The 13,532-nt window shown below is 46.7% G+C and overlaps 1 protein-coding gene across 1 annotated transcript; it reads right to left on the bottom strand.

Moving 5' to 3' along the window:
- Nucleotides 1–5,580: 5,580 nt before the first annotated feature.
- Nucleotides 5,581–6,453, bottom strand: LOC138358524 (uncharacterized). The gene has a single exon (XM_069316502.1). It carries the CDS (start codon nucleotides 6,451–6,453, stop codon nucleotides 5,581–5,583), a length of 873 nt encoding a protein of 290 aa, XP_069172603.1.
- Nucleotides 6,454–13,532: the final 7,079 nt, after the last annotated feature.

Here is a 13,532-nt window from a genome sequence, read left to right on the forward strand (position 1 = left end):
CACCCTAAGTGCCCCTGTTACCTAGCAGTAAATAGGTACCTTTGAGTTAGTCAGCTGTCACGGGCTGCTTCCTGGTGTGTGTGTGTGTGTGGTGTGAAAAAAAAGAAGAAAAAAAAAGTAGTTAGTAAAACAGTTGATTGACAGTTGAGAGGCGGGCCGAAAGAGCAAAGCTCAACCCCCGCAAAACACAACTAGTAAACACACACACTCACACACACACACACACACACACACTCACACACACACACACACCGAACCTGTCCCCAGAGGCCCACATCAAAAGAATATCAGCGGCATATGCTTGACTGGCCAACATAGGAACTGCCTTTAGAAACTTGTGTAAGGAATCCTTCAGGACCCTGTATACCACTTATGTAAGACCAATCCTGGAGTATGCAGCTCCTGCCTGGAGTCCATACCTAGTTAAACACAAGACAAAGTTAGAGAACATCCAGCGGTATGCCACCAGGCTCGTCCTGGAACTGAGAGGAATGAGCTACGAGGAAAGGCTAAAGGAGCTGAACCTCACATCCCTGGAAAACAGAAGAGTAAGGGGAGACATGATAACCCACCAACAAAATTCTCAGGGGAATTGACAGGATGGACAAAGACAAACTCTTCAGCACGGGGGGGACACGAACAAGGGGACATAGGTGGAAACTTAGTACCCAGATGAGTCACAGAGACGTTAGAAAGAATTTTTTAATAGTCAGAGTAGTTAGTAAATGGAATGCACTAGGAAGTAATGTGGTAGAGGCTGACTTCATACTCAGTTTCAAATGTAGATATGATAGAGCCCAGTAGCCTCAGGAATCTGTACACCAGTTGATTGACGGTTGAGAGGCGGGACCAAAGAGCAAAAGCTCAACCCCCGCAAGCACAATTAGGTGAGTGCAATTATGTAAGTACACACTAAGGATCTTCGCTAGATAGTTTTACTAGGTTGGATACATTTACTAGATTGGCTTACCTCATTGTAAACTAATGGTTTACCCATTGTAAACTAATACACACTCTTCACCTGAGCTCTTGGTTTGGGCTACGTCTGTTTACACTGTTTACAACCATACCCATCCCTCCCTCTCCAGGACACAACCATTGCGTTTCTTTAAACCTACTGCCTCTGTTCACATGCAGGTGCCGCTGACACAGTCTTCGCTCTAAGCATGATGCATTTATCTACTTTATTTATTTTCTTAAACATGGACAATTCAGCGATGTGCATTCACCAGTTGAGACTTCTTTCTACTTGTCAAGAAAGTATAATTGTTTTACACAGCTACCTGGAGGGACCAGGATTTTTTTATGGAGATAGAGAGAGATATAAACGACTTCATTACTCAGTTTATTAGCTAGTGTGTGTGTGTGTATGTGTTTGTCTTAGTGATGGTATGGGTAATTACGAAAGGGGACCGACAGACATAGTAAAATTGATTAGTGGTTCTGGCTATACCTGGTGGGTGGCAGACCTGTTCACCTGTGTATTATTGTTTATCATTCGGTTACTAGATATTTGAGAGAGAGAGAGAGAGAGAGAGAGAGAGAGAGAGAGAGAGAGAGAGAGAGAGAGAGAGAGAGAGAGAGAGAGAGAGAGAGAGAGAGAGAGAGAGAGAGAGAGATAGAGAGAGAGAGAGAGAGAGAGAGAGAGAGAGAGAGAGAGAGAGAGAGAGAGAGAGAGAGAGAGAGAGAGAGAGAGAGAGAGAGAGATAGAGAGAGAGAGAGAGATAGAGAGATAGAGAGAGAGAGAGAGAGAGAGAGAGAGAGAGAGAGAGAGAGAGAGAGAGAGAGAGAGAGAGAGAGAGAGAGAGAGAGAGAGAGAGAGAGAGAGAGAGAGAGAGAGAGAGAGAGAGAGAGAGAGAGAGAGAGAGAGAGAGAGAGAGAGAGAGAGAGAGAGAGAGAGAGAGAGAGAGAGAGAGAGAGAGAGAGAGAGAGAGATAGAGATAGAGAGAGAAAGAGAGAGAGAGATAGAGAGATAGAGAGAGAGAGAGAGAGAGAGAGAGAGAGAGAGAGAGAGAGAGAGAGAGAGAGAGAGAGAGAGAGAGAGAGAGAGAGAGAGAGAGAGAGAGAGAGAGAGAGAGAGAGAGAGAGAGAGAGAGAGAGAGAGAGAGAGAGAGAGAGAGAGAGAGAGAGAGAGAGAGAGAGAGAGAGGGGGGGGGGGGTAGCCAACCACAACTACAGTCTTTCGCATAGACCTCTCACTCATCTACCTTGGTTAAAGTCTACCTGGCTGAGGCTCCCACCTCCGTCGCTCCAACCACCATACCCTCACAAGCCTATTGACGACGGACTTTTGTAACACGGACCTTTGTCATCATTGACCTTTGTCAACATGGACCTTTGCCATCATTAACCTTTGTTAACACGGATCTTTGTCAACATTGATCTTTGTCAACACGGACCTTTGTCATGATTGACGATTGTCCGCACGGACCTTTGTCATCATTGACCTATGTCAACACGGACCTTTGTCATCATTGACCTATGTCAACACGGACCTTTGTCATCATTAACCTTTGTCAACACGGACCTTTGTCATCATTAACCTTTGTCCACATGGACCTTTGTCATCATTGACCTATGTCAACACGGACCTTTGTCATTATTAACCTTTGTCAACAAAGACCTTGGTCATCACTGACCTTTGTCAACGTGGACCTTTGTCATCATTAACCTTTGTCAACATGGATCTTTGTCAACATTGACCTTTGTCAACATGGACCTTTGTCATCATTGACCATTGTTAACACAGACCTTTGTCAACATTGACCTTTGTCAACACGGACCTTTGTCATTATTGACCTTTGTCAACACAGACCTTTGTTAACATTGACCTTTGTCAACATTGACCTTTGTCATTATTGACCTTTGTCAACACAGACCTTTGTCAACATTGACCTTTGTCATTATTGACCTTTGTCAAAACAGACCTTTGTCAACGTGGACCTTTGTCAACATTGACCTTTGTCATTATTGATCTTTGTCAACACAGACCTTTGTCAACATTGTCTTTTATCAACACGGACGTTTGTCAACACGGACCTTTGTCATCACTGACCTTTGTCAACATTGACCTTTGTCAACACAGACCTTTGTCAACATTGACCTTTTTCAACACAGACCTTTGTCAACATTGACCTTTGTCAACACGGACCTTTGTCATCACTGACCTTTGTCAACATTGACCTTTGTCAACACGGACCTTTGTCATCACTGACCTTTGTCAACATTGACCTTTGTCAACATTGACCTTTGTCAACACAGACCTTTGTCAATATTATCCTTCGTCAACACGGACCTTTGTCAACATTGACCTTTGTCAACATTGTCCTTTATCAACACGGACGTTTGTCAACACGGACCTTTGTCATCACTGACTTTTGTCAACACAGACCTTTGTCAACACAGACCTTTGTCAACATTAACCTTTGTCAACACGGACCTTTGTCAACATTGACCTTTGTCAACATTGACCTTTGTCAACACAGACCTTTGTCAATATGGAACTTTGTCAACACTGACCTTTGTCAACACTGACCTTTGTCAACACTGACCTTTGTCATTATTGACCATTGGCAACATGGACCTTTGTCAACATGGACCTTTGTCAACATTGACCTTTGTCAACACGGACCTTTGTCAACATGGTGTAACGGGGGGGAGGGGGGAAATGGAATGACGAGTAAGTGGGAAGTGAGTAGGAGAAGTAGAAGAGGTAGAAGGGTAGATGAAGAAATGTAGATAGTAGAAGAAGAAATGCTGCCACCATCCATTCAAGACCATTACATACAAGACAAGGAATGGATCTTGTCTGTATCAACAAATTCTCAAAGATGTTAACACGAATTCATTAGTAGTCTGTTCCATCTGTATCATGTACTCATTAAAATCATGAACCCAGTAACTGCAGAGGCTTTCTCACCTCAACTCAAAACCTCTAGGGAACAAAGTTAAAGACAATTTAAATAATAAAATTAACAATTATATTTTTCATGATAAGTATCTAATTTAAGCCATTCAACTTAATGTTCAAGATACAAAGTGAAAAGTGAGTCATCATCCAAGAATTCGAGAACCCTACAACTTGACTGCCCCTGATCCTCACACAACAGTTGTAACACGACTAAGTCACCTTAATGTTCAACTCACCAAGTGTCTGCCTATAGCTGGATAGAGGGGGAGGGGGGAGTCTGTAGTTGACAGAGACTGTCCCGCCTCACCGGCTGACAGCCGCCCTGGCTAGGCTGTCCTTCTGTTCTCTTCAATGCTCTGCTCTCCGAGTATATCCGTGGTGTAGTGGTAAGACACTCGCCTGGCGTTCCGCGAGCGCTATGTCATGGGTTCGTATCCTGGCCGGGGAGGATTTACTGGGCGCAATTCCTTAACTGTAGCCTCTGTTTAACGCAACAGTAAAATGTGTACTTGGATGAAAAAACGATTCTTCGCGGCAGGGGATCGTATTCCAGGGACCTGCCCGGTATGCTACGCATACTAGTGGCTGTACAAGAATGTAACAACTCTTGTATATATCTAAAAAAAAATATATATATATATATTGGGGAACCTAGTAACTAACTCTGCCCACAAGTAGATAGCCTCAGGCACTCTACCAAGCCACTCCTTAAACGTCGGCATGTTTGAAGGCCAATTATCAGATTAGCAGAAACAAGGTGGAATTCGCATGACTTGACCTCAGGTCAACTTCAGGTCATTAACACTTAGAGGTGTGAGACTCAGGCCGACAAACTGGCGCCTTCTCAAATCCCTATCTGTGACTCATTAACTATATATATTTTTAAATAAAACTAAACCAAACACCTTACGGTGTTACACTGGACCTTTGTCATCATTGACCTTTGTCAACACAGACCTTTGTCAACATTGACCTTTGTCAATATGAACCTTTGTCAACATTAACCTTTGTCAATGCATGGCCTTTGTCATCATTGACCTTTGTCAACATTGACCTTTGTCAACACAGACCCTTGTGAGCACTGACCTTTGTCAATGCGGACCTTTGTAATCATTGACCTTTGTCAACACTGACCTTTGTCAACACTGACCTTTGTTAATGCGGGCCTATATAATCATTGACATTTGTCAACAAAGACCTTTGTCATCATTAATCTTTGTCAACTGGGACCTTTGTCATCATTGACCTTTGTCAACATTGACCTTTGTCAACATGTACTTTTGTTATCATGGACCTTTGTCAACACGGACCTTTGTCTACACGGACCATTGTCAACACGGACCTTTGTCTTTTCTGACCATTCTTTGCATGTTCACCCTTAATATTGATCATCCCTGATCTTGACCATCTCCTACCTTGACCATCCCTGACCTTGACCATCCCTGACCTTGGCCATCCCTGACCTTGGCCATCCCCGACCTTGGCCATCCCTGACCTTGGCCATCCCTGACCTTGGCCATCCCCGACCTTGGCCATCCCTGACCTTGGCCATCCCTGACCTTGGCAATCCAGACCTTGGCCATCCCCGACCTTGGCCATCCCTGACCTTGGCCATCCCTGACCTTGGCCATCCCTGACCTTGGCCATTCCTAACCTTGACCATCCCTGATCTAGACCATCCCTGGCCTTGGCCATCCCTGACCTTGGCCATCCCAGACCTTGACCATCCCCGACCTTGGCCATCCCTGACCTTGGCCATCCCTGACCTTGGCCATCCCAGACCTTGGCCATCCCTGACCTTGGCCATCCCTGACATTGGCCATTCCCGACCTTGGCCATCCCTGACCTTGGTCAACCCTGACCTTGGCCATCCCTGACCTTGGCCATCCCCGACCTTGGCCATCCCTGACCTTGGCCATCTCTGACCTTGGCCATCCCTGACCTTGGCCATCCCTGACCTTGGCCATCTCTGATCTTGGCCATCCCTGACTTTGGCCATCCCTGACCTTGGCCATCCCTGACTTTGGCCATCCCTGACCTTGGCCATCCCTGACCTTGGCCATCCCTGACATTGGCCATCCCAGACCTTGGCCATCCCTGACCTTGGCCATCTCTGATCTTGGCCATCCCTGACCTTGGCCATCCCCGACCTTGGCCATCCCTGACCTTGGCCATCCCTGACCTTGGCTATCCCTGACCTTGGCCATCCCTGACCTTGGCCATCCCTGACCTTGGCCATCCCTGATCTTGTCCATCCCTGACCTTGACCATCCCTGACCTTGGTCATCCCCGACCTTGGCCAACCCTGACCTTGGCCAATCGTGACCTTGGCCAACCCTGACCTTGGCCATCCATGACCTTGGCCATCCCTGACCTTGGCCAATCGTGACCTTGGCCAACCCTGACCTTGGCCATCCATGACCTTGGCCATCCCTGACCTTGGCCAATCGTGACCTTGGCCAACCCTGACCTTGGCCATCCATGACCTTGGCCATCCCTGACCTTGGCCAATCGTAACCTTGGCCAACCCTGACCTTGGCCATCCCTGACATTGGCCATGGTGGAGCCGGTCGGCCGAGCGGAGAGCACGCTGGACTTGTGATCCTGTGGTCCTGGGTTCGATCCCAGGCGCCGGCGAGAAACAATGGGCAGAATTTCTTTCACCCTATGCTCCTGTTACCTAGCAGTAAAATAGGTACATGGGTGTTAGTCAGTTGTCACGGGCTGTTTCTTGGGGGTGGAGGCCTGGTCGAGGACCGGGCCGCGGGGACACTAAAAAAAGCCCCGAAACCATCTCAAGATCTCAAGATAGATCCCTGACCTTGGCCAATCGTGACCTTGGCCAACCCTGACCTTGGTCATCCCTGACCTTGGCCATCTCTGACCTTGGCCAATCGTGACCTTGGCCAACCCTGACCTTGGTCATCCCTGACCTTGGCCATCCCTGACCTTGGCCAATCGTGACCTTGGCCAACCCTGACCTTGGCCATCCCTGACCTTGGCCATCCCTGACTTTGACCATCCCTGACTTTGTCCATCCCTGACTTTGGCCAGCCTTGAACCTGTGAGTCTAGGAAAAGGTTTATTAAATAATTTATCTCTCTTCAAATAGCTTAATTGTTGAACTTTAACTAATTTGTCTTCAAAACTTCTGATAAATCAGTCAACTCGGAGACAAAAGTGAAAGAGACATGACATCAAGGACACGTAACAAAAACATTTGTTACGTTTCGTCATTTGTTACGTTTGTTACGTCACAAATTTGTTACGTTGTTACATTTGTTATGTCAGCTCTCTAAATGTACTCTCTAGAAAGGAGACGAGAGAGATACCAAATAATATACACATGGAAGATACTGGAGGGACAGGTCCCAAATCTACACAGTAAAATAACAACGTATTGGAGTGAACGATATGGAAGAAAATGCAGAATAGAACCAGTGAAGAGCAGAGGTGCTATAGGCACAATCAGAGAGCACTGTATAAACATCAGAGGTCCGCGTTTGTTCAACGTCCTACCAGCGACTATAAGAAATATTGCCGGAACAACCGTGGACATCTTCAAGAGAGAACTGGACAGTTTTCTAAGAGAAGTTACGGATCAGCCGGGCTGTGGTGGGTACGTGGCCCTGCGGGCCGCTCCAAGCAACAGTCTGGTGGACCAAACTCTCACAAGTCGAGCCTGGCCTCGGGCCGGGCTTGGGGAGTAGAAGAACTCCCAGAACCCCATCAACCAGGTATCAACCAGGTATTTAAGAACAATGCACCCTCTCTGTTTTTAGGAAAAGTTGAGGAGCAACGACAAAGCAAATATTGCAACTAGAGTTTGATTGGGTAGTGATAGCAGAAGTTGTAGAGCTGAGTTTAAGTAGACATTTCTCGAGGCCGGACAATTGAAACAAAGTCTGCTAAGCGTTTAACTGCGGTAGCAGCTGCCTGACTAAAGTTTAGTGATATTATTACGTGTTATGAACAGGGACACTGAATTACCACTCTGGTTATTTGCGTCAGAGTGAAAATTTAATTCCATCATAACTTTCACTTCGGATGCGGAGAATTCTTTTCTATGCTCATGCAGCGTGCTGGGATGGTTTTATCATTGTTTATAAATGGGTGTGGCTCTAAGTCACAATGTGGTGGGCGCGAGTAATTGCAATATACATTGCTAGTTACCTAATTAGTTCTCTGGTATATTCTGCAAGGCTCAAGTAGATCAAATGATGCAAACTCTTTTATTATTGTTCTGTTTTTATTGCATGAATTTTGCAGAATTCGCACTTAGCATTGAAATAATGTTTACGATAGTCTCCCCCAAACAATATCTATGTCTGTCCAACACAATGTGCAACTGAAAGGTAAATTACAGTTTTCATGTGATGGAAAATTAATTGACATCGTCATCAACTCTTCGTTTAGCAGTTTCATGAGGCGTAATTGTTGTTGTTGAAATCGTATAGAAAAGTGAATCGAGCAAAGTTGTAGACAACAGATGACTGATCTACAATGAACACAGAACATAGTTTAACAAACAGTATAGACGGTACTTATCTGATCTCAAGTTCACCAACAAGTGATCTTGTTGGTTATGTCTCACACCTGTTACGAATTGGAAACAATTTACGTTGCCTGTCAGACTCTGTTGCCTCGGTGTCCGCCCAGCATCTGAAGGATTATCAAGTGAATATTGCAGGGATACTCAATCCTCGTTTGTTACAACTCACCAGCAAGTGGTCTTCTCTCGCCACCGGAGCACTCCGACCAGTAGTAACTCAAGCACACATGCAGTCTTGCTGGGACACCCAATCGTAGACAAGAAACCAATAGTGTGTGTGAATCAGTATTTTACCAATAAAGCGTGAGAGTGAACTGTAAAGAGCGGTGTTGGTAACTGTGACAGGTGATTTTTTTCAGTGACTCTCATGTTAGCAACCTGTATACATGTCCCAAGCCTCAGACCATCCATATTATAGTTAATATCCGCATTGCTGCACCAGTCCACACCGACTATATGTAAGTTAATGCCGTAACCAAGAGGAGTCTCACCACAGCTCCTAACACAGCAGACAGTCTCGTTCTCATTGCCCGAAAACCCTGTCAATCTCTCTGCTCTCGTAGACAGAAACACGCGCCCTCGACGGTGAACAGTCTATAGACAGTTGGTGTTCGTCTGTATCATCCATAGTGATGAAGGGTAGGGAAGGTGGTGAAGGAGAGGGAAGGTGCTGAAGGAGAGGAAAGGTGGTGAAAGAGAGGGAAGGTAGTGAAGAGGAGGGGAGGTGGTGAAGGAGAGGGAAGGTGGTAAACAGGGGGGGGGCGAAGGTGGATAAGGAGAGGGAAGGTGGTGAAGAAGAGGGAAGGTGGTGAAGGAGAGGGAAGGTGGTGTAGGGTAGGGAAGGTGGTGAAGAAGAGGGAAGGTTGTGAAGGAGAGGGAAGGTGGTGAAGAAGAGGGAAGGTGGTGAAGGAGAGGGAAGGTGGTGAAGGAGAGGGAAGGTGGTGAAGAAGAGGGAAGGTGGTGAAGAAGAGGGAAGGTTGTGAAGGAGAGGGAAGGTGGTGAAGGAGAGGGAAGGTGGTGAAGAAGAGGGAAGGTGGTGAAGAAGAGGGAAGGTGGTGAAGAAGAGGGAAGGTGGTGAAGAAGAGGGAAGGTGGTGAAGGAGAGGGAAGGTGGTGAAGGAGAGGGAAGGTGGTGAAGAAGAGGGGAGGTTGTGAAGGAGAGGGAAGGTGGTGAAGGAGAGGGAAGGTGGTGAAGAAGAGGGAAGGTGGTGAAGGAGAGGGAAGGTGGTGAAGGAGAGGGAGGGTGGTGAAGGGGAAAGAGGGTGAGGGAAGGTGGTAAGAAGAGGGAAGGTGGTGAAAGAGAGAGATGGTGGTGAAGAAGAGAGAAGGTGGTGAAGAAGAGGGAAGGTGGTGAAGGAGAGGGAGGGTGGTGAAGGAGAGGGATGGTGGTGAAGGAGAGGGAAGGTGGTGAAGGAGAGGGAAGGTGGTGAAGAAGAGGGAAGGTGGTGAAGGAGAGGGAAGGTGGTGAAGAAGAGGGAAGATGGTGAAGGAGAGTGAAGGTGAGGAAGGAGAGGGAAGGTGGTGGAGAAGAGGGAAGGTGGTGAACAGGGGGGGGGGGAAGTGGATAAGGAGAGGGAAGGTGGTGAAGAAGAGGGAAGGTGGTGAAGAAGAGGGAAGGTGGTGAAGGAGAGGGAAGGTGGTGAAGGAGAGGGAAGGTGGTGAAGAAGAGGGAAGGTGGTGAAGAAGAGGGAAGGTTGTGAAGGAGAGGGAAGGTGGTGAAGGAGAGGGAAGGTGGTGAAGAAGAGGGAAGGTGGTGAAGAAGAGGGAAGGTGGTGAAGAAGAGGGAAGGTGGTGAAGAAGAGGGAAGGTGGTGAAGGAGAGGGAAGGTGGTGAAGGAGAGGGAAGGTGGTGAAGGAGAGGGAAGGTGGTGAAGAAGAGGGAAGGTGGTGAAGGAGAGGGAAGGTGGTGAAGGAGAGGGAGGGTGGTGAAGGAGAAAGAGGGTGAGGGAAGGTGGTAAGAAGAGGGAAGGTGGTGAAAGAGAGAGATGGTGGTGAAGAAGAGAGAAGGTGGTGAAGAAGAGGGAAGGTGGTGAAGGAGAGGAAGGGTGGTGAAGAAGAGGGAAGGTGGTGAAGGAGAGGGAAGGTGGTGAAGGAGAGGGAAGGTGGTGAAGAAGAGGGAAGGTGGTGAAGGAGAGGGAAGGTGGTGAAGAAGAGGGAAGATGGTGAAGGAGAGTGAAGGTGAGGAAGGAGAGGGAAGGTGGTGGAGAAGAGGGAAGGTGGTGAACAGGGGGGGGGGAAGTGGATAAGGAGAGGGAAGGTGGTGAAGAAGAGGGAAGGTGGTGAAGGAGAGTGAAGGTGGTGAAGGAGAGGGAGGGTGGTGAAGGAGAGTGAAGGTCGTGAAGGAGAGGGAAGGTGGTGAAGGAGAGTGAAGGTGGTGAAGGAGAGGGAGGATGAGGGAAGATGGTGAAGAAGAGGGAAGGTGCTGAAGGAGAGTGAAGGTGGTGAACAGGGGGGGGGGGAAGTGGATAAGGAGAGGGAAGGTGGTGAAGGAGAGGGAAGGTCGTGAAGGAGAGGGAAGGTGGTGAAGGAGAGTGAAGGTGGTGAAGGAGAGGGAAGGTGGTGAAGGAGAGGGAGGGTGAGGGAAGGTGGTGAAGGGGAGGGAAGGTGGTGAGGGAGAGGGAAGGTGGTGAAGAAGAGGGAAGGTGGTGAGGGAGAGGGAAGGTGGTGAAGGAGAGGGAGGGTGAGGGAAGGTGGTGAAGGGGAGGGAAGGTGGTAAGGGAGAGGGAAGGTGGTGAAGAAGAGGGAAGGTGGTGAGGGAGAGGGAAGGTGGTGAAGGAGAGGGAAGGTGGTGTAGGGTAGGGATGGTGGTGAAAGAGAGGGAAGGTGGTGAAAGAGAGTGAAGGTGGTGAAGGAGAGTGAAGGTGGTGAAGGAGAGTGAAGGTGGTGAAGGAGAGGGAAGATGAGGGAACGTGAGGGAAGGTAGTGAAGGAGAGGGATGGTGGTGAAGGGTAGGGAAGGTGGTGAATGAGAGGGAAGGTGGTGAAGGGTAGTGAAGGTGGTGAAGAAGAGGGAAGGTGCTGAAGGAGAGGAAAGGTGGTGAAAGAGAGGGAAGGTGGTGAGGAGGGGGGAAGGTGGTGAAGGAGAGGGAAGGTGGTGAACAGGGGGGGGGAAGGTGGATAAGGAGAGGGAAGGTGGTGAAGGGTAGGGAAGGTGGTGAAAGAGAAGGAAGGTGGTGAAGAAGAAGGAGAGGGTAAAGTAGTGTAGGGTTGGGAAGGTAGTGAAAGAGAGGGAAGGTGGTGAAGAAGAGGGAAGGTGGTGAAGAAGAGGGAAGGTGGTGAAGGGTAGGGAAGGTGGTGAAAGAGAGGGAAGGTGGTGAAGGAGAAGGAAGGTGTAGAAGAAGAGGAAAGGTGGTGAAAGAGCTGTAGGCAGAGTGGTATTACTGCCTGACTCAGTAGCAAGTACATTCATTCCTTGATGTACCTTGCAATATTGTACTGTGGTAGAATTCAAAGAATTCTCTCCAGTTGTCATAGATTGTGTAGAAGTTTTTCTACATAAGGTATAATGATGTACACCTTTGTTGTATCTACTGCATAGCCGTAGCTGCACTACACATTTACTGGGATCATGAGAGCCCATGCACTTGGTGCATCTGTGTAATTCTTGTAACCGTTTAATCCTGGTATTAAAGTTAGGATAAACAGTGCATTTGTAGGTGACGTGTTCTTGATCACAGAACAGACACTTTCTCTCTCTGGCTGAATTTGTCCTTTTAGTAGATATATCAGTTGTATCGTCAGAGGGAGATACAGAATAAATACCTGCACTACCACTCCTTTTTCCAGTGGATGGAGTAGTCTTAGGTTTGAATTTATTGGACTTATTCAAAGTCGATTTGGGTTTGACTGAGGTGTCAATATTAGGTGGTTTAGATTCAGATTTAATCTTATCATGGGTCTTCAACTTGTTAACCGTTATTCTCAGTCCCTCGAATATTTGCGCGAGAGTGAGAAACTCGGTTTTATAGTGTGAGCAGATTTCTGCTAAGATATTTCGAGGTAATTTCCTCTGCAAAAGTAACTTGATTGACCATTCTGAGGCTGGTAAATCAACTTTAGTACCTAGGGCCTTCACTAGAGACTCTACTTCTAGCCTGAAGCTTTGAAGTGAGTCTGGTCTGTTTCTTGGTGCATTCAGATCTAGCAACTGGTAATAAAGGTTAGCTATACTCAACTCCTTGTTGCAATAGTTCAACTTTAGCAGTTTTATAGCTTCCTCATAATTACTCTCAGTGAGAGCTAGGTTATGTTTTACCTTTTTAGCCTCCCCTATGAGAAGACTAATCAGGTATGAGAATTTAGAAATCTTGTCAGGAGAGGATTTCTTATGTATATGAACTTCAAATGAAGTCCAAAATGTGTCCCAATTTTCTTCGTCCAGCCCTGCAAATGTAGGTAAGTCTAAAGTAGGTAGACGAACCTCAGGTAATTGATAACTGGATTGAGACATAGTATTATTTGCATTAGATTTAGATTGTGTTACTATATTGGATAGTATGTCAAGTTTATCTTGAGTCTCATCTTCATACTGAGAAATATCTGCTATAATTTGATCCATTTCATCAGGATCAGTTTCAGTGTTATTCAGTAGGTTGAGATAAGACTGGCTTGTAGATCTAACATGATCAAATTTTAGATCAGCCACTCTCACTGATGTTTCTAGTCGATAGTAATCAATGGGAGTTGCTTTAGACAAGGTATCAGACTTATTAATTAGTCTAGTAAAATGACCTTTGAGGCCAATATAGGTTCTTCTTAATTGTTCAGGAGTAGCCATGGTGGCTTTAAGTCCAAATTTCATAGGACTTGAATACGTATTACTAATGAAGCTTGGGTACTTGCTCATTAGTTGACAAGTAATATTGAGTATAGCCTAAATTAATCAGGCTAAATTACACTCAACCACACTCGAGGTTAAATGTACCTACCTAACAATAAGTAGCTAAGGATTTTGAGCAGTGCTTGAACTTCACCCTTAACTTTCTTCCGGCTAGCTCATCTTTATCACCATTAGATGTAATGGTGATCATTCAGCAGCACTCAAAATGCATACACACAAATAATGAGTACACA

Source organism: Procambarus clarkii, chromosome 84 (genome assembly GCF_040958095.1).
Source record: "Procambarus clarkii isolate CNS0578487 chromosome 84, FALCON_Pclarkii_2.0, whole genome shotgun sequence".
NCBI classification, from domain to species: Eukaryota; Metazoa; Arthropoda; class Malacostraca; order Decapoda; family Cambaridae; genus Procambarus; species Procambarus clarkii.